The sequence below is a fragment of the Dromaius novaehollandiae genome, chromosome 23 (assembly GCF_036370855.1).
Source record: "Dromaius novaehollandiae isolate bDroNov1 chromosome 23, bDroNov1.hap1, whole genome shotgun sequence".
Classification (NCBI taxonomy): domain Eukaryota; kingdom Metazoa; phylum Chordata; class Aves; order Casuariiformes; family Dromaiidae; genus Dromaius; species Dromaius novaehollandiae.
In genome coordinates, this window is record NC_088120.1 from 8,351,555 (window position 1) to 8,377,743 (window position 26,189).

General features: G+C 50.7%; 3 protein-coding genes across 4 annotated transcripts in view; 1 reads left to right on the forward strand and 2 right to left on the reverse strand.

The window, feature by feature from the left end:
- On the reverse strand, positions 1-2,652 carry PITHD1 (PITH domain containing 1). Its single transcript, XM_064525115.1, has 6 exons — positions 2,406-2,652; positions 2,180-2,223; positions 1,978-2,055; positions 866-970; positions 644-752; positions 1-433 (listed from the first exon to the last, which is right to left on the reverse strand). The coding sequence occupies exons 1-6, from the start codon at positions 2,607-2,609 to the stop codon at positions 332-334; spliced, it is 642 nt and encodes a 213-aa protein (XP_064381185.1). The 5' UTR covers positions 2,610-2,652; the 3' UTR covers positions 1-331.
- Positions 2,054-26,189, forward strand: part of LOC112982073 (kelch-like protein 31) — a 27,629-nt gene continuing 3,493 nt past the window's right edge. Inside the window, exons 1-2 of the mRNA XM_064525083.1 lie at positions 2,054-2,268; positions 24,187-25,398. Coding sequence (XP_064381153.1) covers positions 24,209-25,398 — 1,190 coding nt within the window. The 5' untranslated portion in view covers positions 2,054-2,268; positions 24,187-24,208. The remainder of the gene's footprint in view (positions 2,269-24,186; positions 25,399-26,189) is intronic.
- Positions 4,417-20,445, reverse strand: ELOA (elongin A). 2 transcript variants are annotated; one of them, XM_026098169.2, is made up of 11 exons: positions 20,267-20,445; positions 15,120-15,176; positions 14,315-14,433; positions 12,205-13,423; positions 10,787-10,901; positions 10,197-10,349; positions 9,635-9,732; positions 9,124-9,304; positions 8,441-8,552; positions 7,979-8,130; positions 4,417-7,366 (listed from the first exon to the last, which is right to left on the reverse strand). In XM_026098169.2, exons 1-11 carry the CDS (start codon positions 20,336-20,338, stop codon positions 7,305-7,307), a joined length of 2,340 nt encoding a protein of 779 aa, XP_025953954.1. In that variant the 5' UTR covers positions 20,339-20,445; the 3' UTR covers positions 4,417-7,304. The 2 variants fall into 2 exon arrangements, with proteins under 2 accessions (XP_025953954.1, XP_025953953.1); XM_026098168.2 differs by having other exon boundaries at positions 10,197-10,352.

The following is a 26,189-nucleotide window of genomic DNA, read 5'->3' on the forward strand; positions in this document are numbered from 1 at the left end:
TAGTTCTAAACCTCAGAATAAGTTTTATTGGCATTTAGAGAAGTAAACAATATTGGACACCGATTTGCCACTGCCTAAGGAACACATCTTCCCCTACGAGGCCACATCTGCTACATCGTGAAGGACCCAACAGGCCATTGCCCTTAGCAAGCACCCAGCTTCACACAGGCATTTCATATGTTTGGCACTCTGCTTTCCAAGGCAAAGACCAAAAAAAAAAAAAACCCTATTCCACCACTCTCCAGCGCTTCAGGAATCCATTTCCTTCCCAGCCAGTCCATCAATTCCATGCACTTCTACCAGAGCCTTTGGGATATTCCTGACAGCACTGTTAGGAAATGAAGTGAGTCTGTGGAGTGATCTGTTCCAGCTTGTGATCAGCTGGGTTTGCTGATGCCTCGTAGTTGCAGATGGTCACTTCATGGCGATGAGCCTGAATTAAGAATAAAACCTGTTAATTCAGAGGCCAACAGAATTCAGGTCCCTTCAAAAATTTTACAGACTTCTCAGACCTTCCACCTCCACCCTCCAGACTGTTCTCTCACTTCTTCCTCAGAGAGCTAGAGATCAACTTAAGCTATGATTTAAAGCTCTTTCTCATTCATAGCACTATCTTGTTCTACTTTGCTCTGCTCTCACCTACCTCCGTCCACTCTCCTTTCAGGCCTATATAGAAAATCTTTGTTGTCTCAGCTCCAAAGTTCTTCGGAAAGTGCATCGAGAGATGGTAAACATTTGAGAAACGGGCAATTCTGAAAGAGAAAACACTCAGAAACCAGAGCTCTGCACACCGGCTGCCACAGCAGAGCCAGGGGAAGGGGGACTCCTCACTGCATCGCCCCCAGCCCCTGGGGCTGCCTCGTACTTGGTGGGGTACTCCAGTTCTCCCGTGAGATCCCGGTTCAGGGTGAACATCTGATCTGGCTCCCTGGCTGCATCATCGAAGGACATGTGAGGAATGTTCTTGAAGCTGGGAAGAGAGGGAGGAAACCCAGGGAGTTATTAAAACACAGGCCAGCTAACTGGTTGCCTTCCCATCCATCAGCACTACCCAGGCTCTTCTCAGACTCTTCAACAATAGAACACAAAGTGATAAGAGTTTCCTAAGGGAGAAAATACCAACACCACCACGAGGCAGTCACGTCATATTCCAGAATATTAAACACCCTGAAGAAATATCGAGCAAGAGCAAGAAACAAAGCTGGGAGCTGCAGAACTCGGCCCACTTGGGCAGTCGAAAAACCTCAGACTGGTGCACTGGAGACCAGAGGAACATGGCAACAGCTGCCCCCAGTGGAAACCTGTGTAATGATTCCAGCTCCTTAAAAGATAATTACAACTACAGCCAAATTTAGCACTGGGATTTTTGCTCAGGAGCGCACAGGAGTGGCAGAGTCCAACAACAGGACCAGGAACCTGCTGTTCATTAAAAAAAATATATATATATGTGTATATATAAAAATGAGTCCCCTCCCTTCAGGAACTAAATGGGACATGTTGCTCCGTGTAACAGGACTGCTGCCAGGACCCCTGCAAACCTCACCTGGCTAAGGGACGCTCCCATCGGCACTCCTGTCCTTCCCAGATTTCTCCTCCAGTGCGTAACCCCTTTTTGGCTCATTTAACATACTGCAGCCTTTCAGCCAGCAGGTTGGTTTCATGGCGCACAGCTAACATGAAAACTGAATACTCACTTTAACTAAAGTCGGCACTCAGGTTTCACTAGGAAAAAGCAGCAAATAGCCACATTCATCCCCACACAAGCTACGGTTCCTTACTCCTCCCAGGCCCTGGAATAACCGAGGTGCTGCTGGGCTGCACTGTTTCCTCGCACACTGGGGACCCCCTGGGAAACATGGGGACTGTGAAGCGGTTCGGAGCCAACAGCGTGAGAACTACTGCTCTCATTTACATGCTGTTAGAGACAAGATGTGAATCAGCTCAGGCTGCAGAAAAGTTAGCGCTCGCCGTACTTACAGCCTCAGCTCTGCCGGGTGTGTACCGTCGTCTTCTCCCATCACCATTATCCCTTTTAACTTCACGTTACCCGTAAACCTGCCAAGAGACACGGGACCAGCGTTTCCATCTCCGCTCCCTCCAAAACGGACCACGTTAGGGATTCGCCTGTCCGCCCCCCCCCCCCCCCCCCGAGGCGGCGGGCGAGCGCGGCGGCACTCACGGGACGTTGAACAGCAGCTCCTCATCGTCGTCGCTTTCCACGAACTGCGGAGACACAAGAGCGGGTCAGCGCCGGCCCCGGGCGCGCAGGTACCGCTACCGCTCCCGCGCCAGCACGGGGGGCCGCGGGGCACGGGAACGCCGTAGGGGCGGGCAGGGGCGGCGGCGAGCCCCCCCCCCCCCACAGCCCCACACCCGCCTCGCTTCACCCCGCTCCCCGCCGGCACCTGCGCCCGGTCCCCGCGCTCCTCCCAGGCGCGGAAAACGAGGGCGCCGCTGCCCTCGCGCCGCTCGTTGAGGCACTGCAGCCGCTGCTGGTCGATGCGCAGGTAGAGCCCCCAGGCCGCGCCGCAGCCGCCGCCACCACCCCCCGCCTCCGCCGCCCCACAGCAGCAGCACGGCCCGGGCCCGGGCCCGTGGCCCTGCGCCATGCTCGCGCCCAGCCCAGCCCAGCCCCGCCCCCGCGCCGCGCCTGCGCAGCCCGTCCCGCGCCACGCCCCTTTGCGCCGCCACGCCTCCGCGCCACGCCCCTTTGCGCCGCCACGCCCCCGCGCCGCGCCTGCGCAGCCCGTCCCGCGCCACGCCCCTTTGCGCCGCCACGCCCCCGCGCCGCGCCTGCGCAGGCCGCTCCGCCCGCGGCGGCGCGCGGCTGGGTGGTGCTGGGAGGCGCGCGTGCCCCGGGCACACGTGTGTGCTCGGCGCTGCACGTACCGGGAGTAGGCATGTGTGCTCGGCGCTGCACGCACTGGGGGCACACGTGTGTGCTCGGCGCTGCACGTACCGGGAGTAGGCATGTGTGCTCGGCGCTGCACGCACTGGGGGAACACGTGTGTGCTCGGCGCTGCACGTACCAGGAGTAGGCATGTGTGCTCGGCGCTGCACGCACTGGGGGAACACGTGTGTGCTCGGCGCTGCACGTACCGGGAGTAGGCATGTGTGCTCGGCGCTGCACGCACTGGGGGCACACGTGTGTGCTCGGCGCTGCACGTGGCAGGGGCACGCATGTGTGCTCAGCGCTGCACATGCTGGGGGCACACGTGTGCGGAGCACTGCAGGTACCAGGTGTAGGCATGTGTGCTCGGCGCTGCATGTAGCAGGGGCACACCTGGGTGCTGCACAGGCTGGGGGCACACGTGTGCTCGGCGCTGCACGTAGCAGGGGCACGCATGTGTGCTTGGCACTGCACAGGCTGGGGGCACACGTGTGCTTGGCACTGCACGTGCTCAGCTCACGGCGCTGCAGGAGCCTCTTGGCAGCGGGGAGGCCAAGCCGGCATCTGCCCTGAGCACCAGCTGCTGTGAGCAGCGCGGGGGCTCAGCACGGAGGCAGACTCCCCCCGACAGCTGGGGCTGCGCCAGAACCACCCCCCACACCAGGCACTGCTTCCTGCCCTCGAAGCCAGCTCCAGCCCTCTTGCTCCCGGCTGGGCCACGGGGGCAGCAGTTTGGCACGCTGCATCTCACACTTGTTTTAAGTCAAATCAGGCCCTTTATTGTAAGAGCTGAGACTTACAAAGGTTCCTGGACCAAGCTATTTTGGTACAATTTTCTTCTTCCTGTTTTCCCCTTGACTCTACCACAAACTGAACTGGCACTGCTGAAAGTCTTTAAGCAAATTAAAGCTGATGTTGTGCCACTTTGCCAGGAGCCCCTTAGCCTCACGCTGCTCTGAACTGCAGCCCTAGCTACGAGGCACGTTCCCCGAGCAAGGGCCGATAAGGATGGCAGCACTATTTTAGGAAGAACAAAGCTGTTTCCCAAAGCAGGGCTAAGAGAAGCAGCCCCAGTAAGAGCTCTTCTAATTTAAATTTCAGGCTCTTCCAGCCAGGAGGAGGAACAGGAGCATTTCATTTTAGCCTAATAAGCTCAGCTAAAAGATTCTGAGCAAGTCTTGAACTGCCCGGAGGCCTGGAACACTCTGCCAGACAAATCCACAAATCCTTTGCCCCCTCAAGCCCCCCATTAATGGGATAGTGAGCAAACAGCCATGCTCCAGCGGACCCTGCTCTGCCACCCCTTCCACTGCCCCAGAGAAAAGCTGCACCCATGCTGGCAGGTTTACGGGGAGCTGGTTTTGTTCCCCCCCGCGGGGAAGGGGAAACACATTCAAGAATACAGTTCTTATTTCTATGCTACAATTCCCCCGTTTGTCCCAAGCCTGTGTTACTGTCTAGTGACCAGTGGTGACAGGCATAGTCAGTGCAGTTATTACCGGAGACAGAAGAACAAGCAGACAGTATCCAGTGTTTGGCTTTTATTGAGACATGATTTTCCTCTTTTCATATAACTTATCTAATTAAAATATTCATCTTAGTTACCACAAAAAAGGAACATAGAAAATTGTATATACACAGTTGGGGACCAAAATACAAATGCAAGTTGAAGTCACTCCCCCTCCTGCCCACGGTACTCATCCCACCAACAGCGGGGCCGCAAAGGGGGGAGAGGCAGCTCTGTTTAGTTCCTTCGTGTGTAGTGTAGCACAGAAAAATTGCACAAGTGTAACACACCGGGCACCGAGAGGCTGGGAACGGAGCAAGCACTTTTACCCTAGACTTTGCTTAGCCTGTGTCTCATGGCAATATCCCTCCTCCCTTCCCTGCTGAGGACTGGTGCTCACTCTTCCGGCTGTGCGGCTTTAATGTCTGAGCAGGGGAAGGGAGAGGGAAGGGAGAGATGTTGGCATCACTCATCACAGAGCAGAGTTAGTTCAGAGACTGTCATGTCCGATCCTCTCCATGGCCCCCTCCCATGATCCAGCTAAGCTAAAATACTGACACAGTCGGCAAAGCCTCGAGCAAAGAGACTGCTCCGAGGGGAAAGGTACACCCAGTAATAGCAATGCTTTGGGCAGTACCCACATCCGAGTATTTAAATGTCGTATTAATTAAGCGGCAATTTAGTAGCACCCAAGATTGTTCTTGGGCTTCATCCAGATCCTCTGCTCCACTGGGGCATGAATGCAATGCTAGACTTCCCTCCCCTCTGCCCCTACCCCAAGTACAAAGGAGAAATAAATGGTAGCACAACAGTCAGCAGAAGATAATATATTGTTATCTAATTAAAAATACAGCAAAATTAAATACAGCAAAATGCAAGAGTAAGGAGCCATTATTTTACAGCACAACACACACTGAAATGCTGCACGGTAACATTAAAGCATCTGGGACTGTAACGAACTTACAGCACATGGGAGTCTGAGAACACTTTTCCAAGACCTTCAAAATAAGAAGCAAACAGACCAAATAAACAAAAGACAGGCATTTGGGATGGTTAAAAACAAAACAAAAAACCCAGAAACCAAAAGCCTACAGGGATTTTTCTAAAGCCCTCCAGGGAGGTTGCCCCTGGTCAGCACACAGAAACAACTCCGCTCGTTCAGCGTTTTCCAGCCATGGAAAGCCAGAGGCAGAGCTTCAAGAGCTGCCACCAAGCACAGTATCCACTACCAGCATCTTTTCCACCCAGACAGCAAAGTCCTAGGGGAGCAAATATGGCTTGGAACAGGCAACTTTCTCCCTTCTCCCCATCCAGTCGGACATCAGAGCCCTCACAGAGGCCGGCTCCCTCACTGCACAACCTGGGTCTAACCAGCTCCAGCCTCCACCTGCACTACCTCCAGTAAGTTTGCTTTCAAGGCAGATTTAACCCACAAGCGGAAATGCGCACCACAACAAGGCTTCACATTTAACAGCAAGTGCCTAACGTCCATCTCCTCCGTCTCTGCTGCAGCCACACTAAGTCCACCTGAAATCACACATCTAACACAACACCCGAACTCCCAGCAGCCTCCCGTGCCTCCGGAGGAGCCGTGCTCCAGGCACCCCGTCACACTTCAACCAAGCCCAGCGGCAGGTTCAGCTAGGTCACATCTCACACTCCGTCCTTCCAGAGCTCCAGTTCCTCAGACACCAAGTATAGCCAAGTGTTTTGAACTTCTGCTATGAAGTATGCGCACATTAAAAACAAGATGTTCCATTATTCACTTCCCTTCACCCCCAGTCAAGTGGTTTCAGGTTCAAAGATGAAAATTCTTGCTTTTTCCAAAGAGAGGGCAGAAGGAAAGGACAGGATTCAAGTACCAGCTTCCAAACTGGAAATAAATCCTTCCTAATTCCATGCAGAAAACAAGATAAAAGTATTCCTTCTTTCCATTAAAAGAGTTAAATTGATACCTTCATTGATATTTAAAAGCTGTTTTCAGTTCCAGAGGCAGACAAAACAAAGTCCCCTCCCTCAAAAAAAGAAAACAAAAGAAAACAAAAGACTTAAAATGTTCATTGGAGCACAGTAAAAAATGTCTCCCCCAAGCCCTCAGAGTTTTATTCCCAGTAGCCAGCAGAAGACAACAGCAGCAGAGAAAAAGTCCCCAAAGGCTCTTGGCATCCCTGCACAACAACGCAAGCATCTGTACAAGATCTACAGTAACAGCAGAGAGAAGGTCGAGAGCTAAGATTTTATTAACATACACGAGTAGAGAGCAAAGCCTCGGGACTTGACGCACTTGCCAGTGGACCGATGAGCAGATAGGTCGCAAGTACCACCCGTCCCAGAGAGTCCAGGTGCGACTTTGGGCCCAGCAGGTACCAGATCACAAGGAAAGACTCCCTTAATAACCAGCGTTCGCTCAGACAGACGAACTCCCGCCAGCTTGAGTCACAGAGAAAGGCTGGCCCTTGTACTGGAATGGGAGGGGGGAGAATACTGGGAGTGACATAAATAGTACCAGTAGGGGAAAGGAAAGGGGAAATATTAGTTAAAACCATTTTATAATTTATTAAGAGGTTAAATAGTAAATAGTCTCTGGATCTTCCACTCTTGGTGGGTGCCAAGACTTCACATTTTCTCATGTCTGGAGATTCTGTACACCCTTCTTTTGACAGAAGACAAGGCCAGAAACAGGATTTTAAGTGTGAAGGGGAGGGAGAAGGAGGGGGCTTGACACAGATAAAAGGACCAGAATAAAAGATAAAATACTGTGCTGTCATCTTGTGCAGATCGGAGCCTCTCCCAGCAGCTGCAGCCTCCACAGAGTTCCAAGGAAAGGACCTGGGCCATTTGGGTACCTTCTCCCCCTTCAGTGCCGCTCCCCCATGACAGGGAAATTCTCAGCTCTGTGCTGCAAGCTTATCTTCGAGAGAACCTGTTTTTGAAAGCTTTGATCGTCTTTGCCATCATGGGTGCAATTTCTATAACAGAGGAAGGAAAAAAAAATTCAAGTGTCAGTCAGACTAGGAGAGCAGAGAGCGATTCAGAGCTGCAGCTCTGGCTAAGGAGATGCAAGGGGTGCCCCAGGGCTCTGTGTACAGCCCATCCATTTTCAGGTCTCAGACAGGGGAGAGCCCACTAAGATAGATCTCCAGCTCCCTTTCCCAAGGGAGCTGCATTACAATTTCATCATTCCAAACAGTGGGAGGAACGCACAAAGCCAGCGTGAGGGAGAAAGATAGGATTTTTGCCTCACTGATACCATTAGGACAGGCTGATACAGTCAGCACTGGGCAGGCAGGTGAACAAGACACACAGGAACAAAGCAGCTTCCTTAGCTGCTCTCAGGACCTCTAGAAAGCCAGAGAGCAAGCCCTTGTCTCCACATTGTGACCCCTGTACCTCAAAACTTTCCCCTACGCTTCTTCCTGTGCAAGAAGTTTGAACAGACTTTACCACCTCTCTCCAGGGAGAGAAGAGACCACCAACATCACCCTCCTGCATAGCCTGCATTTAATCGTACTAGAAAGCAGAGCAGATTCATGCATTTGAGCTACAGGAGACCACACAGATATTCTGCTGTTTGTACTTACTCTTCACTGGTGGTTTCCTGGGGTCATAGGAGGAGAAGGTGCTACCTGATGATGGGACAGAATGGGCACTGCTGGTGCTGGGCCCATCATAGGACTGTTCCTCATTCATACGAGAATGGCTTTTGCTAGATGTGTAGAGGACTGGTTTTATTCTGAAACACAAGGATGGGACATACAATTCAGTAAAGGAATTGTGTGTTTTGATACAATTCTTCAGACATGAGCCACATTTGTTAACAGCAGCATGGCTGAGATCAAATGGAACCAGCACTAACCAGGGTCTCCAGCAAACTTCCTACCAAGAAAGAGGCTAATACAGTTGCAAGTTTCACTGCAAGAGGACCTCCCAGACACACCATTTCCTTTCCTGTGAGCCTCAAAGATACGGAGGTTCAGAGGGAACCTGGCAGGAGCCCACAGGAAAAGTGCCCTAAACAGCAAGTGCTACTGGGAAACACTCACTTGGTCTTCTCTGGCAGAAGAGGTCCTCCAGTTCCAAACTTCTCCTGTCTTCTCCGTACATCCCGAGGGGGCTTTGCTGCAGAGTTCACAAATGCCATCTTGGCCACTCTGCCTGCAGGTGAGAAGAGGGAAACATTGCTTGAATCCAGCTTACTACAAAGGAGGCTCTGCAGTACTTGTCTCATTATAGCTAGTTCCAGTCACCTCTTCCCAGTCCATCCATTCCCAAGCTCAGGTGATGCCTCCTCCCTAAGGGATGAGCCTCTTACGGTCACAACACTGGTTGTGAGAAATCAGACTGATCAGGCCAGTCGTTCTCATTATGTTCACTGAGAAGGTAGGAATGCTTTTTCCCAGTGCATACTTCAATATTCTTCAACCCCACCACGAAGAAGCCACTCTAGGAGAACAGGAGGTGTCTCCACAGCCTTTCATGTTCTTGTTGCAAAATATTCCACTGTCTGTTCTGCACAGACAACACTTCAGATGAGATCTAAAGCCTGCTAAGTCATTTGCAAAGGCCACTACATAAAGAACAGAGGTTTAAGCAACACCTAAATTGGACGGGATTCAAACCAGCCACTCAGAAAGACCTTCTGCACCTTCCACCCAACACAAAGACTACCCCTAGCCAGCATTCCCAGAATCCTCTCTGTCCTCCAGGTCACTCAGCCCTATTTTACCTTTCGGTTTATTGGCATGAGCCGAGCCTATGTTCCGTGCTAACATGAGCAGCCGCTGCTCTCGTGCGTCGTGAAGTCGAAGGTACATTTCCCGCCAGGATTCAAACTCTTCTGGCTTCTCGTTCTTGAAGTCTCGGAGACAGTGATTGTGCCACAGTTGATCTGTGTCCTCAATTAAGACCTTGGGGGGGGGGGGGGGGGGAAGAACCACCTACACGTTATCTGGGATCCCTCCTGACACCTTTGAGCTCTTATCCCCTAGCACAGGTATCAGTCCCTCTCGTTCAGCACCAGTTCGCTCCAACATCACCGGAATACCACCAAGGGAAAAATGGCTCGGGGGCCAGCTTGCAGCAAGAGATGGGCTGATGGCAAATCCAAAAACTTTGGACTCTAGCAAAAGCCACCTCTTCTCATAAAGAACGTTGTTCTTTACCACTCTGCTGTTCCAGAGAAGGAGAAAACATCACTCCCACATGCCAGCATCCCTTCCCCAGGCCAGCGCACTCACATGATTACATTCCTCAATGCGATACAGCTGCTCCGGGGTGCATCTCTCCAACACTGGCTCCAGCACCGAGAAAGGGACACCACCCACTTCATAGATTGCTAGGGAGAAGGAAGATGCACAGAGTGTTTATCCTACTCCTTCCTTGCCAGGGAAAGGGCTTTCAGACACCCTGAAACGCAGTGGAACAACAGCAACGCTGCATGCTACTATACAACATGAGGAGGAGAAAGGAAAGGTAGATATAAGAGTTGAAGTGAGTCAGTAGGCACCAAGCTAAGAAGTCAGACGTGTATGTCCCTTTGCAAGCCCTATTTACTACCAGTTCCAGTATTTTAGTACTCCCTAGAAGTGTGCTGGGCTGCTGATCCCTGCGGCACTCAAGTTAATATGAGACCTCTCTCCCACATTAGTTAACTTGCCTTGTAGCAAGGGTTACTGCTCAAGTGTTCAAAGCCAGGTGCTGCTGGGATATATACAAACAAGTTACCAAGACTTCAGTAGAAACAGAGATCTGTATTTGCATGGCAACATGACTTTAAAACTGATCAGGAAAGGTACTCACAGTCAATGTTGTTACTGAGGACTCTGATACACTGCTCATAGAGAGACATCATCTTTGGGAGGTAGGCAGTTTTAGAGCCCGAATACACTTGCATCTTTGAATTCAACCTGCGGCCTGTAAAACCAGCCTCGCTCTCTTCAATTGGTGAGGACACTGCTGTAAAAAGAAAGACTTTGGGTAAGGGGGGGGGGAGTCCACTCTGACAAATGGCACAGGAGACAAGCAAAACACAGACACCCAGAAGCAGTCTGCAAGGCCAAGTCTTCTTAAAGAGACCTGTAACCTGCAAAGCAGCTCAGGGAGGGCAAGCCCAGAGCACAGGCTTTGAGAAGGGTCAGCAATAGATCTTCCCAATTTCTACTACAGTGCATGAGGGGGAAAAAAAACAAGCCACCTTCTTCTGAAACCCAGTCCCTGGGCATGATACCCCGGCATAAGGCAAATCAGAGGCAGCCAGCCAACGAGTCTATACAGCTCTACTGCTGTCCTCCACTCTACAGACGTGGAGCCCAGCCAGCATCCACTCCCACTCCCTCCCACAGCCAGCAGCTGCAGCCCAGGCCAACCCCATCCTCCCATCCAGCACACACCTTTCCTTTTCGTCTGGGAGCAGGTGATGGACTCGATTGAGGGAAGAGGGCGGTAGTTGGCCTGGATCGGGGGCAATGGGATGTCTGGTAATGTTGGCACCACATCTATAAGTATCTGGAAGGAGAGGATGTGCGTGCAATTAAGCAGAGAATACGGGAGAACATTACATCCTGCCAGCGTACAAACTGCACTGAACTGCTTTTTGTTTGATATTTTAAATAAGGCACACAGTGCTGATCAGCCTGCACCAGGAAATAGCCCCAGGGCAAGGCCGCACTTCTGCCGCATTACTGTGACTCTGTCTAGGCTGTCAACACGGAGGAGCCAAAATTTGGGATCTGAATCACTCAGCACCCTCTAATAAGAGCCATCCATATCTTAGCCTACTCAGTTCAGTGCTAAAGGGCTCTGGCAAGAAGCCAAGTCAGATTAATGCTGCAAAGAACTGAAGAAAACAACAGAAGAGAAAGCTGACAAACATCTCCTTGACCCCAAACACTCATTTTTACATTCTGTGTCTTCTCCTCCTCCCTTGGAAAAAACAACAACAAAAAAAACTCAAAAACCTTGTGAGGGGTACCTCTCAAACTGGGGGAAATCAAGAACTTTATTATGAAATACTTTTTATTAGAATGAATGGCAAATTAAGATTTTAAAATAGTGTTAGGATTATAAAAAACACTTTTTGAAGAGTAAACTGTTTCAAAGTTGGAGTATGAAAGATTACATAGTAAAGCTCCTACACTTAGTCCTGATTTATCTACACAGCCCCTGCAGCCTTGTGATAATGAACATATACAGGAATATTATTCATTTTTCAAGCTCTCACAAAAGAAGGTCAGGCTTCTAGAATAAGCTGCATTGTAACATGAGTTCTCCTATTTCTTTACCACTTCTGGAGACCAAAAGGTTAGAACTGCACTACAGAGAAGGGAGATAGGGTAACCTTTGTGGTAGGCAGAGAAGCACTGCACATTAGGCAGGGTTCTAACTTTGCACATTCCTAAAGACATTTTGCACGCTAAATGTACATATCGCATCCAGTGTCTCAAAGTAAAGCTTTTGTTATGAGTATTTAGCTGGAGAGGTTCTCCTACTCTCCCTTTCCTTCAATAAACAGGGTTTTGTGTGTTCATTTCTTTGTTTCTCCCTCTTCACCTTTCTAGCAAAGTTGCACTCTAACAGCACAGTGGGAAGCCTGCAAGGGTGCACTACAGAGCAGGGCAGTATGAAACACATGGTGTCTCCCAGCAGGAACCAGGAGTCACAGGCATACACGCTGATAGGACACCAAAAGCAAGGTGCAGAACTCAGCCTAACACCTCAAAGGGGAAAACCGATAAGCCCCAGAGAGCAGAGGACCGAGAGCAGCAGGTCTCACCTCCTTTGCTCACTTTCAGATCCTTCAAAATCTTACCCTGTTTGGTTTAGGAGGCTCTGGTAGTTTCTTCTCTGCCTTTTTCTCACTCGTCCGCTTGTGGCTTGGGCTCTTTCGACTTGAGCTTGAGCTCTTGGTACTGGCTTTGGATCCGTTCTGCTTGCTGTGCCCTCGATCTTTCTCCCCAACTGACACAGTGGGTTTGGCCACTTTCTTTTTCTTTTTCTGGGGCTGGTCGTAGCTGAGATAAGACTCAAAGGACATCGTAGGTTGCTCAAATTCATCCTCCACTTCCCCCTCCCCAAAACTCGAGGAAAAGCCCGTAGATTTTTTGTCCACATCAGAGGCCTTGTGTTTCCCCTCCGAAGTTTTTAAGCTCCCAGAAATCCCCTTTTCTTTACTCTTATTTGAGGAGTCGCTGTCAGCTTTCCGTTTCTCCCGCTCTGCGGTAGAGGTCTCCAGGCTCAGCTTGGACTTTTCCAATTTGCTTTTCTCAGAGTCCCGATGTTTTTGCTTCTTAACATGGTTGTCCAAAGACTCTTCAAAGTGTGACTGCGTGTGCAACTTCTCCTTTCTGGAGGTGCCACTTTCCCGGTTCTTCTCCTTCTTGGAGCCATCCGACATCCTCTGCTTCTCCTTGCTGCCCCCTGCCACTGGGGCTTCTCGGAGCTGCTCTTTAAAAGAGGTCTTGTGCAATCTTTCTGGGCTGAAGGCAGAGGTCCTGTCTTCCCCTCTGCCATCAAGTCGCTGCTTCTCCTTGTGAGAGGACTTGTGCTCTTTGCTTCGACTCAGGTTCCCTTTGTCGTGGAACTCACCAGGATTCCTCTCCCGGCTTCCCCCCACCTTGTCCTGAAAGCTGTGGCTTTTGTTGGCTTTCCGATGAAATACTGTCTGTTCTTCCTGCTCCTCAGAGGCATAAGGGTCCGTGTACATATCCTGAGGGCTCTCACTTGGCTCAGGTGACACCGCTTGTCCATAGTCCGAGTACTCCTGATCCGAGGAGAGCACTGGGGAAGATCTGCCCCAACCCTTACCCTCTTGGCTGCTATAGCCGTAAGTCTGATGGGCTCTCTCAGACCCAGGATACCTCTTGGGCTTCTTTTCCCTATGATTTGGGCTATAGGACTGGCTGCAGGAAGGCTGGAAAGGCTCCGAATAGTCCTGGTCGGGTTCCTCATCCTCTCTGGGGGAAGCTTCTCGTTGTCTTTTCCTTGAGCCGCTCCTCTCATAGTCACGGTCTTCAGAATCTAGATTATTCCTAAAGGAATAAGAAAACAAAATAGTTAGTCTGAAACTTCCCTACAGGAATCGAGAGAGCCACTTCCCATGGACTGCATGAATGGGACCCTCTCTTACAGAGGACTAAGACTTTGTTTCGTAGTTTTTTCACAAGAATACCACTAATTCTCCCTGGCACAGCAGCATTCAGGGATTCGGAAACAGCACTTCTGCATAACGCTGATTAAGTATTTATTAGGACTAGAGACTTTCCAGTTCATTGGGCAAGTGGAGAGAGATGCCTACAGAGATTCCTCCATGCCTACGCACTCCTGACTGTGTGGTACACATGGGACACATGCTCCCTAATTCACAAGTTAAGCATGCAAGGATACCACAGCCATCACGATCACCATGAATAACTGGGTCTTTATCACCCACATCTGTAAGATCTCTTTGCTGGATTCAGCACAGCTGTTACTGCAACATGTTTGCTAGCATTAACTTTCAGTTTCCATACCATTTTTGCACTTCTTAAAGTCTTCTTTCATAGCAAGCCACTTCCTTTACTGGGGCCTACAACTTCTCTTTAGCGTCATAAAATGGGAAGCAAGCTGATTGCATCTCTCGCTTTATTAAGGGCACTTTTTTGGCATCTACTGTTAATCTTTCCATCAAACTGCAGTTTCCTGAAAGTCAGCCCCTACCTCCACTCAAAACTGCAGCTGTCAACAACCCAGTGCTCTGCAGCTAGCACAGGCAGGAAGTTTACTCCACAACAAGGCAAAAACGCCATGCAGAGTTAGTACACTTGCGTTACAAGTTCTTCCAGAGCCTTCACTTGTTTCCATGGTCAGAGAAGTTTATAATCCCCTCCACTGCAAAATAAAACACAGTTTATCCAGCAAGATGATCCAGCAGGTTCACTTACCTGTCTACCTCTTGGGAAACTGGCACTAGCTTCTTCCACCTGGCTACGAGGTTCTTCGCGAAGTCTCCAACGAGCTCATGTTTCCGTAAGCCATTCACAGTCTTCCCAACACCCGTCTCCTTCATGAGAGAGTCAAGACATTAATTCATCTTTGCAAAACAGTCACCATTCTTGTCACTGCCAAACCTCCTGCAGGATGACCAAAGTTAACCTGCTATCTGTTGCTACTGGATAAAAGTAAACCTCCCTGAGCTAACAGCAAACACATGTAATTTAGTATGTTTACAGCAAACATTTTGATTACATTGTTAGTATTGTATTGTTTAGTTCTGTAGATCAAAGAAGACAGAGAACTCTGCCCTAGTCAAACAACAATTATTTGGTTTAACAGACCAACTTATTATTTACCATAATTGTTGATAAGTTTGAAGACTGAAGTAAGTCACTAATACTTTGAGGAATTAGCACTTCACTTCTGAATTCATGCACCTTCAGTCGTCATTAGGGACCATTTTGGCTCTCATATCCTGATCAAGCTTTTAAGCTTTTGGAGGAATTTCGGATGACAAACTGTCTCCCGCTATTTTACATTTGCTCTGACACGCTCCTTCCCCCTCTTATCTTGAAAGAAATTCTGTGCCCGGAATTTCTAGAGCCCTCATCACAATCACGTTTATGACACTGTTTTGTAGCAGGTGGCCAAGGCATTATGTTCTACTCCAGGGAAAGCAGCATTTCCGTGGCAAACAGTTATTCTCTAACTTGACAGACATGATGAAAGCGTAAGAGATTTCATGGCTCTTACCACAAGAATGTCAACTGTGATGGGCAACTCAGACAGCCTCTTCAGACTTTTCAGCAGCTGTAGAGACGAGAAGGAAAGCATTCAGACTTGTCATACTAAGCCACACACTGTTATTAGAAAGGAAGAAAATTCTGTATCGCATAAGAGCTTGTTAGAAAGATCCAAGTGGCAGACAGCTGTTATCGTGCTCCAAATCAAGCTCCTAAGAAGCTGAACACATGAGGGCCAATTGTAAAGACATTAACATCTCTTTGCCTAAGAGGGACCATCTGAGATTCTTCAAATGCATTCAGATATTAATGCTTTCTTCACAGAGGACTGCAACTTCACTTTGTCTCAAAGAATCAGTAAAAGAGACACACTACACAGCTTTGTTGCACACCAAGCCAAAAAGAGGACTTGGAAGCTTTTGACTGTCAGAAGTGGTGCTCAAAATTGCATGCTTTGGTGCAGGTGGTGGGGTCCTTTCTGAATTTTTGTGAACTAGATCCTCACAGAAGGAGGGTTTCTAGATGCTCCTGAAGATCTAAGAAGGAACACTGATCCCCTGTGCCAGACCCTCCACTGGGGCAGGGTTGCTGACAGTCTCTCTCCTCACAGCTACAATCTGCGCTATCTACCAGCAAGACAACTGACCCATTCCAGAACCACTGCCTCTAGCCTCACTTTTGCTGCCTTCCCTTCACCACACACTAGTGAAGAATATTTCATACGCACACTGCCACACGAGGCACTGCCAGGTTCAGACACATCAAGCTGCTCCGCATGCCAGCGAGAGAAGAGGAACCCTTTCCGACTTGCACCGCAACAAGAAGAGCAGTTGCTGGTGAAGGGGAGGTACTTGTACCTCTGCCACCTAGACAGTTTGAGAGATTGCTTCACCAAGATGTCTGTATTTTTTTAGCTACAGTAAAGGACACAGCACAGATCTAACAGTACCGCTGCCCCTCACATTATTTCCTGCATCACGGCTATAGCCACAGATCAGCCTAATCAGCGTTCCCATTGTTATAGCACCTATACAGGCCGGCTTTGTTCGGCACTGCTGTGCTATATGCCATACAAAGGGCTGTCCCTCACCCAGGTCTTCTCTTTAAAACACTGTACTCGTGCTCAAATTAGCGCTCTGGCAGCATAAGCTATTCTAATCAATCCCCGCTTCCACCATGCAAGGGTCAAAGAGGTTCAGAGTGACTTTTGAAGGAAATAACTCCTCTGAACATATCTGAAGAGTGCTATAACTTTCAGAGAGAGAGTACTCCTTGACAGAGAGATAAGGGTTCATCTGGCTTATGCAGAACTACACAATGGTTTCTGTTCACCAGCGGCCACTGCCCCACCTCTGTTATATTTAGGACTTTGTTACCAAGGCTAAAGGCTTGTTTTTTTTCTTGTTTGTTTTGCATCAGTTAAACAGTTTGATACCAAGAATAACTGTTTTTCAGCACTCTGGAGCTGGGATGCTGAAGGTGTAGCAGTTCTAGAGGTGCTCTAACAATAGCAAAATAGATCTTAAAACCTCTGTCCTTGCAACTGCAGACACACGTTAGTGCAGAGACTGCCCCCGGTTCATGGGATCTGGTGCAGGTGACACGTTCATGCTCAGCACTCTACCATCTAGCCCAGCTGACGGTGGGGGAAAGCCAATTGAGCTAAAAATCCTGAAGTCCTTCCAGTTTTCCAGAACTACTGTGACTTGCCAGAACACTTGCTTGACAAACCCACTTGCAAGCCAAGACACCGAACGGAAGCAGCAGAGGTGCAGACACGGCCCATCTCTGCTGCCTCACCCCCAGCTGCCACAGCAGAGCCTACCAAAGCTGATGGGTCAGGCTCCTTTCGGGAAGCTTTGGGTGGCCAAGATCCTTTTGGCACCAGCAAAGCCGGGATTTGGACTAGCACATGCAAAGCCCTTGTTGGAAAGAAGGGGGCAGGAAGGGAGAGAAAGAAGGATGGATCTTGTGATTAGACAGAATAAAATGGGGCAATATTAAAACAATAACACCTCTGTAAGCTGGACACCTTCCTAGAGAGGGCTTTCACAGCTTATGAAATCCTACCATAGGAGTAAAGGGAAACACCTTCTGTTATCCTTAATGCCATCCCAGTAATTTTCTAGTTACACCCCACTGTAGCATCTTCAGCAACTCTCTTTTCATGTTGAAATTCAACCCCGAAGGCAACAAATAACCAAACAGCAAACTGCTGTTCTCAACTGAGTTCATCTGAATATTTTGTATACACAGGGGAAACTGCCTGTGGCTTGAGACCAGAGGACCCACACAGCTGATCTGCAGTACTTCTCACTGGGACCAGCCTATTCCACCCCACTGCAGTCAATGGTCAGAAACCTCCATGCATCTTAAAGAGCAGAGCTCTTTCCAATCATAGGAGCTAAGTTAACGAGGTGACTTTCTGAAAGGTCATCATACATTTACTCTTGCCTGTCAAGACAGAGCCTAAGTGTCACTTCACCAAGCTTTTATGCCTGTACATTCTTTAGAAATGTTAGTACAGTTTGGAGTTCAGCAGATTTTCCATTTTAGTTATAAATCTCAAAATGCTGCTGTCAGGAAACAAGGAATTTCTGTTACCTGCGTCAGCAGTGACACCTTAGATTGTCAGATAAGTATATTAAAAACCGTGCACTTATTGGCAGTATCCAAGTGGAACACAGCCCAGCAGTATCTGGGTAGGAAGATATTTGTAAGCTGCGTTTCTACAGCACAGCAAAACCCCGCTTTGCCTATAACCTCTGTGGGCCGCAGGTATGGTCGTGCACGAGACCCGCAAGGCCAGACAGTGATGTAACGAGGCTTAAGAACTTGTATTAAATATTTCCTATGGAAACTAGCTGATATAGTACGCACTGTTGCTCTCAGCTGAAATCAGCCAAGCAGGCTCAAATCTGACAGCTCATCTCAGAAGTAACTATGATCCTACAAATGTTATGAGGAAAAAGGCAGCCAGGCAGAAGACAGAAAGTTTATGAAGGGGCTTGCATCTTACTAGACACCAGAAAAAATACATACAAGCTCTTCTAAAACACTCCGGTGCAGAGTAAAGTTTCAGTCAATCAGCCACAAGACATAAAAAAGAAAAACTTGGCTTTGTTAATTCTAGTGCCAATAGAGTGTCATCTAACTATTTTCTTTTTCTAAAAAAAGTCAGCCAGACTGTTGCAGTGCTGACACCACACACCAATATCAGCATGGCCTGGCCCCATGCTCTTCCTGAAGATTTTCCCCTGTTCGCAGTTCCCTTACCCTCTCTCTTCCTGCAGAAGAGGAGCAGTCCCAAAGCAGAGTTTGTACCTTCGCTACTGGACAGAGTGAATGTTTGCAAACCATGAAAACAGCATCCAAAGTGTCATACCGTTCTGTGCCAGCAGCCCAGCTTTCCCTCAAAATAATATTAACACCTTTCCGCAAGGCAATTTACAGTCCTACACAATAGTGGGTAAATATTGGTCTTTCACATTACTGATAAGATGTTTCAAAAGGACAGGGCAAGAAAACTCGAGATTTGTAATGCTGTTGTAACATACGGGTAGCACTCAAAGATGCTGCAGATAAGTCTTGCTGGCATGGTAAAGCTGTAACTGCTACAGAGCTGCTGCGTAAAGAATTACAGCAAAAGAGCAGAAAGTCATTTTCTGACAAATGAATGAGCTCAAAGAGACATGTGATCTATCGACAACATAAAATAGCAACTCAGTCTGAGTCTAAGAACGCTAACACTTCAGAGAATAGAGTTTAAAGGGTGTCAGAAATGAAAAGGCTTAGGCCACAGGATCTTTCTCCTGGTGAGAAAAAAAAAAAGTTTAAAGTCACTATTATAGCTGGTAACAGCTTGCTAATGCTAAACACCTCTCTCCCCCTCCTTGCAAAACCGCGTAGAATCAATAGAGAAAGAAGAGAAAGAAGTGATTTAACACTGCAAGGTTACTGGAGGAAAAGTCAGCCTGTGCAAATACTGCCCAAAGACTTACAAAGCCTCAGAAACACAGACGGGCTGTCATTGCCCCAAGCTTACACAAGGGTCAGGAAAAAGGGAGTACTGATCCTCTGCGCACGGTATGCTGAGCAGATACTTGAAATCTCGTGCCTGCTCTGAGCGCCAAGGAGCCCCAAACCCCGCTCCGTGTGGTGGCTCCTCTACAATCACCCAGTTCCACTTTGGGGCACAGGGTCTCCCCAGCTAATCCCTCCTAGTCTTGGCTGAGAAAAGGAATCAGAACTTGAGCTCAATTCTAAATCCAAGTTTCAGATGAAAAAAATTAATCGGAAGCCCTGTAGCAGAGTTACCGTCAGTGGTTATCAAGCAGCAGACATAGCCAAACGGCACTAAACAGATTTTAAGCACAAGCACAGAGCGGGGTGATGGGCACCGAGAAGCCTCTCGGCTACACCCGCTGCTGGCCAGGGCAACGGACACCATCCACCCAGTGCGGAGATGGGCTAAAGGCGTTAGCCTCTTCCCCAATGCCGAAGAGGAATCCAAAGCCAGGGCCCGAATTAAAGCTCGGGAACTTCTCGCGCTGCTCGTGCCTCTCCCGAGAGCGGAGCCGCACGGTGGCATCGCCCTCACGCTCCCCGTCGTCGCCAGCCCGGGATCGCACACGCAAAACCGCACGAGACCCCGCGGCTCCCTCCCCGCCAGCCCATCGCTGGGGCACGGCTCGGCCAGCGAGAAGTTCTCCTGGCTCTGCCGAGTTACCTGGTCCCCAGACAGCGCTTCGTCTGCGGGCAACGAAGAGAAAAAGGAAAAAAAAAAACAAAACAAACGAAACAAAAAAACCCAGACAAATCGCAGGAGACCTCAAGCGCCGGCCTAGCGGCCCAACCCAGACCGCCTTCCCCGGCAGCCCGGGGGCGCCCCAGCGGGGGGAGCCGGCCAAACCCGCCCCAGCGCCGCGGCGAGGCCCCGGGCACCCCCCGGCCCGGGGGCCCCCAACTGGCGGGCCGAGGCCACGGGAGCCCCGGGGCGGCCCCCGCCGGCGCTGCCCCCAGCCCCGGCGGGGAGGGAAGAGGAGGGGGGCAGGCCCGGCCCGGCCCTTCTCCCCGGCCCCTCGCGGGGCGGCCCCCGCCCTCCCTCAGGCCCCGCCGGGCAGGGGGACCCCCGGCCCCGCCGCCGCCCCCCGTCACCTTCTTCGGCTCCGAGCTGCCCGCCAGTCGCGACTGCAGCTTGCCCACAACTTCCAGCACCGACTCCGCCATTTTTAGTGCTGGACAGGCCGCGGCGGCGGAAGCGGCTTCACCGCCCGCTGGCCTCGCGGCGCTTCCCGGCCGCCGGCGCCATCTTGGCTCCGGGCAGGAAGCGGAAGCCGCGCGACGGCTCCCCCGGCCGCCGGCGGCCATGGCGGATGCGGGCAAGGCCCCGGCGGGGCCATCTTGGGGCCTGGCGCGGCGCCGCTGTGGCGGGAGGCAGCGCCATCTTGGGTGCTGGCAGAGCGCTGCTTGGGGGGGTTTCCCCACACGCGTGGCGGCTGCTGTCTCGGTGCGGCGCCGCGGCCCTCGCTAGTCGGCCACAAGGACGCGTGCTAGAGCCTTGCGCCGAGCCTGGTGGGCTCAGGGAGCTGTAAGGGTCCGTGTCCCTCAGCCCGGCATCCCCTCGGCCCGGCATCCCCTCATCTCGACGTCTCTCAGGCCAATGTCCCCTCAGGCCAATGTCCCCTCCTCGGCCGGAGCCGCTCGTGGCAGGGCAGACCCCAGCCCGCTCTGGTCTCCCCGGCCCCTTCCCAGGCAACCCCCCTCGACAGGCGTCCACGCCCGCAGCCGCCGAGGCAGGCTGGTTCCCGGGCATCCCTGACCCCATGTCAGCAGAACACGCAGAGGGTGAAAGCCAGCAGCTCCTGCCAAAGTGCCTGTCTGAACCCCCTCTGAGCGAGATCGGGTCCTTTGGCTCTGTCCTCGTTGCCTCACTCTTGGCGGTGGCCAGATCATCATGGTCAGCCTTCAGTTTACTGCCTTCTCCAGCTGCTGGCACTGGCTGTGATGATGCACTTGGCTAGAGCAGCGCTGCCTGAATCTAGCCCTTTCCATGCCTCCCAGGACTCTGCGGAGGGCGGCTGTCCTTGCATCACCCCAAAAGCCTGGTGTAAATGTAGATGTGATAAGAGCAGTCAGCTGGCTGGGAGGGGAGAGGAGGGAGGAGGATGTCGTGTGGGGAAAGTCGAAGGGTCCCTGTCTTTTAACCTGCTGGGTACATGAGCCCTGTGCCGGTCAGAGCTTCCCCCCGGACTAACCTGTTGTAACAGCAAGGTAAGAAGCAGACACAGCCTGGAGAAGTCATGGAAAGCCAGGGCTCACCCTCTTAGACAGCGGGATTTGCAGAGAGACCTTGTGTGGGGCATGGGAGCTGCTGAATTTGAATGTAAATGGAGAATAATGGCATGGGGAGATACTTTGTTATCTTTTAAAATGGGGTGGGGGGAATAATTGTCAGGAAAATAGTGCCCAGAGCTGTAGTTTCCACACAGTTTTCCAGGTAAGCTTGGTGTTTGCTGTGAGTGTTCCTGCAGCTCTGGGGATGCAGGGCTGGGGGCACCGGCAGCTAAGGGAAAGGGACTCTGCCTGTTTGATTAGCTACTAAAGAAAATAACCCTTGCATAACTTTCTGAAGATATCACTCAGCCCAGGTCCTTCTTTGCTGTTAGCTTGGTAATGCAGAGGCAGCCGGTGGTGCAGAGTTGAGGTTAGCAGCACTGACAGGACGTGAGGACAACTATTGTCTTTTAAGAAAAGTTTAAACAACTAGAAAAAAGCCCCGTCTTCCCAGCTTTCTGTCTGGGCCCTTTGAAATTGCTTCAAACCATTTCAACTCCCAGGATTAATCCAGCAGACAGGATTAATCTGTATGAAAAATATCCCTTTCAAGTAACCGCAGCAGTATTGCAATTAGAAGGAGCAATGATGTCCCATTTTAAATTAACTGCAGGTAGTAAAGGTTGCTCTGCCCTCCTGCAGCCAGACACTTGAATAAGACAAACACGTGCTTCAAAGCAGTCTTTCAAAGGTGCCCAGAGGAGACAGACAGGATCCCGCTGATCAGTATGAGCTGGAGCCCAGAACTTCTCAGGGCTCCACTGCACATGTATGAAGGCTAATGCAATTAGAAATATTTGATCCTCTGAGCAGGTCAAGAGGATCTGGGATTCTGGATGTGGATTTGTATATGATGGGAAATTGGCTGGCATGGCAATTCCTCTCCAGCAATTCTGGAGGGTGCACATGGATGTGGACAAATAGCGGAAGTTTCCGTGGGACTGTGGGTCTGACCCATGGGACTGCCCCATGGAGCCATCAGTAACATTTGGACCTTTATTTCGATCTGCTGCTTGGCAGCTCACCTAAAATGGTTCCAGTCTCACACTTAAAATCTACTCCTGACCTACCGCAGAACAAAGCCAAAGTTCAGCATTCCTTTTATTGAAATTAAACACAATAAATGAGCTAAGCAGTGAGTCGTGGGACCAACAGCGAGTCCAGGGCAGGAGTGAGTGTGTCCACCTTCTCTGGGCTCAGTCCCAGGAGCTGGGTCACCCGGCATGACATGCTCCTGTGTGGGGTGGACAGGGCCTGGAGAAAGCCAGCTGCATTTTTGGGCTTCCTGCAGGGACTTAGCATGGCTTTTGGAGCTCACTGCCCCTTGGCCAGGCAGCCCTGCTCCCTGCCCCACATTTGGTCCATATAACGCCGTGGTACTGACCGTGCTCCTCTGCAGCTCAGCTGTGAGGCTCTGGTACCAGTGGGGTGGGAAGCAGTGAGATTTGGGATGATGGTTTTTATGGCCAAAATCAGGGCAGTCTTGAGAGCGCAAGGGATCGGGCAGATCCTCAGAGCAGCCCAGGTCATTTATTTCACAGGGAAAAAACATTTTTATTCCCTGGGAAATTCCAATATTTAATGTATATTTTTACTTCAAATACAGCTGAAAAGCTGAGATTGAAAATTTTCCTGGGGAATGGACAGTCTGAACAAAATGTGTGTTTGGAAACATCAAAACATTTCTGTTCTGAAAGGGCTCATTTTCCCAGTCCTGAGCTGGGTGTCAGAAACTATTTAATACACAAATACACAGAGAGAGCAGCATATGCATCCCAGCTGCAGAAGGAATGACTCCTGACTCCAGGATATGACACTATTATAGACCGGTCCTCAGTGGTGTAAATTGGGGTAGCACCATGAAACGTCACAATAGCAGGGATGGTTCGAGTGCCTGGGACTTGTCTCCTGAATCCTCTTGGCTTCTGTGCAGAGCCAGGAGAGAGCAGGGTCTGCAGGCGGCTGCCTCTTTCCTGCTCCCTCCGCTCACCTCCCGGCGGGCTGAGCTCCCGGGGCTGGGCACCACTGCTCTCCTCCTCTGACTCAGCTCTGCCTCCTCCTTCCCAGGAGGGACTTTTACTAAACTTTTCCCTTCTCCATGTTTTCGCTGAAGTCTCTAAGTGTCTGGAAGAGCATGTAATGCCCCCCTTCCCCTTTGCCCAGTGCTAAATACGAGCTGATTACGCAGTTCCAAGAAACCTGATCTTTACGGCCAAGCGTAATAAACAGTGCTGAGACATGTGAGACAGAGCAGTAACAGCTATTTCTGGCCTGCAGCGGATTTGTTCCCCCATGTATTGGCTGCTCCTAGCTCCCTTGGAGGAGATGAGGTCACTGCTGAATTTCAAACTGCAGTTTCAAGCTGGAATTTGGGAACATTAAAAAATTGGAGTTTTTTGGTAGATTTTTTTCCCCTTTCACCTCCACTCTGAAATGAGTGAAAAATTTCCACTCTGAAAATCCTTTTTTTACACAGCCAAGGCACCGACATTGTCTGAGGACTGAGCTGGGCTAGAGTCAGAGATAGTGCCCAGGTCTCCCCTCTCCCAGTCCTGGCCCTCGATGACTTTCACTCAGCTCAGAAGTGCAGGGCTTGGGAAGCAGTTTTCATCTGTCCTGCCTGACCCAAAGAGGATGTAAAGTAGTGGGAGTTTTTCCTGCTTTCACTGCTTAATGTCTCATAGAGCAGAAGGACTCCTACAGCCCTGTTACAGAGCTCCTAACCTCTGCTTTCTTGCCAGGTCCCATTTTGACCCCACCAAGATGGCACCCAAAAAGAAACCCCCCAAGAAGCCCAAGGTGGACAAAAGGGATTCATCCATCACTCCCGTGATGGTGGAAGATGCTTTTCTGGATGTTGAACACCTCAATCACTTGAATGGTTTGTATGACAGCGGCTCCAACGGCTTCCACTGCACGGCCACAGAGGTTGAAGCGCCGGACCACGGAGCCGGCCTTCTGGAGGGGGTGAACAAGATGCGCCAGGAGTGCTTCCTCTGCGACCTCACCATTGCCACCAAAACAAAGTCCTTCAAGGTGCACAAACTCATCCTGGCTTCCTGCAGCACGTACTTCCGCAGCCTGCTGCAGAGAGACCCTCAGCTGCAGCGGGTGGAGGCCCACAATGTCTCTCCGCTGGGCTTGACCACCGTTATCACATACGCTTACACAGGGAAGCTGAACCTCTCGCTGTACACCATCGGCAGCACCATCGCCGCAGCCACCCAGCTGCAGGTGCCGGCACTGCTGACCATGTGCAGCGACTTCCTCATTCGGGAGCTGGACGTGGAGAACTGCGTGTATATCGCCAACATCTCGGCCACCTACAGCCTCAACCAGGTGAAGGACGCCACCCAGAAATTCATCCGGGAAAACTTCCTGGAATTCTCCAAAACTGACCAATTCATGAAACTCCCCTTTGATCAGATCAATGAGCTGCTGATGGATGATGGCCTGCAGATTCCCAGCGAGGTTGCAGCATTCCAGATAGCCGTGAAGTGGCTGGAGTTTGACCCGAAACGTGTCCAGTATGCCGCTGACCTCCTGAGCAACATTCGATTTGGCACAATCTCAGCTCCAGACTTGGTCAACCATGTGCAACCTGTGCCACGCATGATGCAAGATCCGCAGTGCCACAAGCTCCTCGTGGATGCCATGAACTACCATTTGCTTCCCTACCAGCAAAACACACTTCAGTCTAGGAGAACCAGGATACGGGGAGGCCAAAAGGTGCTTGTCACAGTTGGGGGCCGTCCAGCTTTGACCGAGAAAGCTCTTAGCAGGGAAATCAGTTACAGGGATGCAGAGGGAAACTGGAACAAGTTGACGGAGATGCCAGCAAAAAGTTTTAACCAGTGCGTGGTGGTGATGGATGGGTTCATCTACATTGCAGGTGGGGAAGACCAAAATGATGCCAGGAACCAGGCCAAGCATGCTGTCAGCAGTCTGAGCAGGTAACCTGGGCTCCAACCAGGCCATGGGGTTCCTGGGGAGGGGTTTGGAGCCAGCCCGTGTCTGCCTGTCCCCCAGCATGCCCCATGGGGTGAGGGTCAGAGAGCATCAAAAAGAGCTCAGAAAGAGCTGTCAGTAAGTAGGAGGTTGGGCTAGCATCTGGCATAAACCTGCTAGGGAGGAACGAAAGCAGTGAGGACCAGCAAAGGATGCTGGACTGGGAGAGATCTCCAGCATTGGTCTGTGTGACCTCAGCCTGTGTTTCCCTCGGGGGCTTTGGCAAACCAGGCTGTGCTGCACCCTTCCTCCAGCATCACGCAGCACCTTGCCGAGGGTGAGGAAGGGCCTCTTCAAAGCTGCAGCGCTCCACAAAGAAGAGCCCTCGTTGTTTAGCTGGCTTTTAAGTACAGAAGTAGCCCATTTTGATACTCTGTAAAGCTCCCCTTCCAACCACTGACTGTTCCTCCAACCAATGCCAGCCTCGACGAGGTCTCTAGTTTGGCAGGATTCATTTTAAGGTATATTTACTGTCTGCCTGAACCCTATTGCCCTTCTGTTTTTCTCCCCTTCATCTCCCTTCATCATTTAAATGATGGAGTTTGTTTCCTGAATCCCCATAAACCTGTCACTGGATTGCAAAGGGATTGCTATTAAAAGAAAGGAGGTGTAACCATGGCAACCTAACAGGCAGTATTTTGTTTGAAACCTAAGCCCACACTTCCCAGTGCCTCTGCTTGTGGCTTGGCTCAGGACATGTTGGCACTGCTTGAGGCCATCCGTTCCCTCACCGGAG

Bases quoted from the DNA above. Each gene is read 5' to 3' on its own strand.
- PITHD1 (XM_064525115.1), bottom strand. From the start codon at position 2,609: ATGGCGCAGGGCCACGGGCCCGGGCCCGGGCCGTGCTGCTGCTGTGGG. The intron at 2,224-2,405 runs GTGCCGGCGGGG...GTGTCTCCGCAG, and splicing joins AGCGCGGGGACCGGGCGCAG to TTCGTGGAAAGCGACGACGA. The intron at 753-865 runs GTACGAGGCAGC...TTTCTCTTTCAG, and splicing joins GAACTGGAGTACCCCACCAA to AATTGCCCGTTTCTCAAATG.
- ELOA (XM_026098168.2), bottom strand. From the start codon at position 20,338: ATGGCGGAGTCGGTGCTGGAAGTTGTGGGCAAGCTGCAGTCGCGACTG. The intron at 14,434-15,119 runs GTAAGAGCCATG...TCTCTCATGAAG, and splicing joins TCACAGTTGACATTCTTGTG to GAGACGGGTGTTGGGAAGAC. The intron at 10,902-12,204 runs GTAAGATTTTGA...CTCTCCTTCCAG, and splicing joins AGCCTCCTAAACCAAACAGG to ATACTTATAGATGTGGTGCC.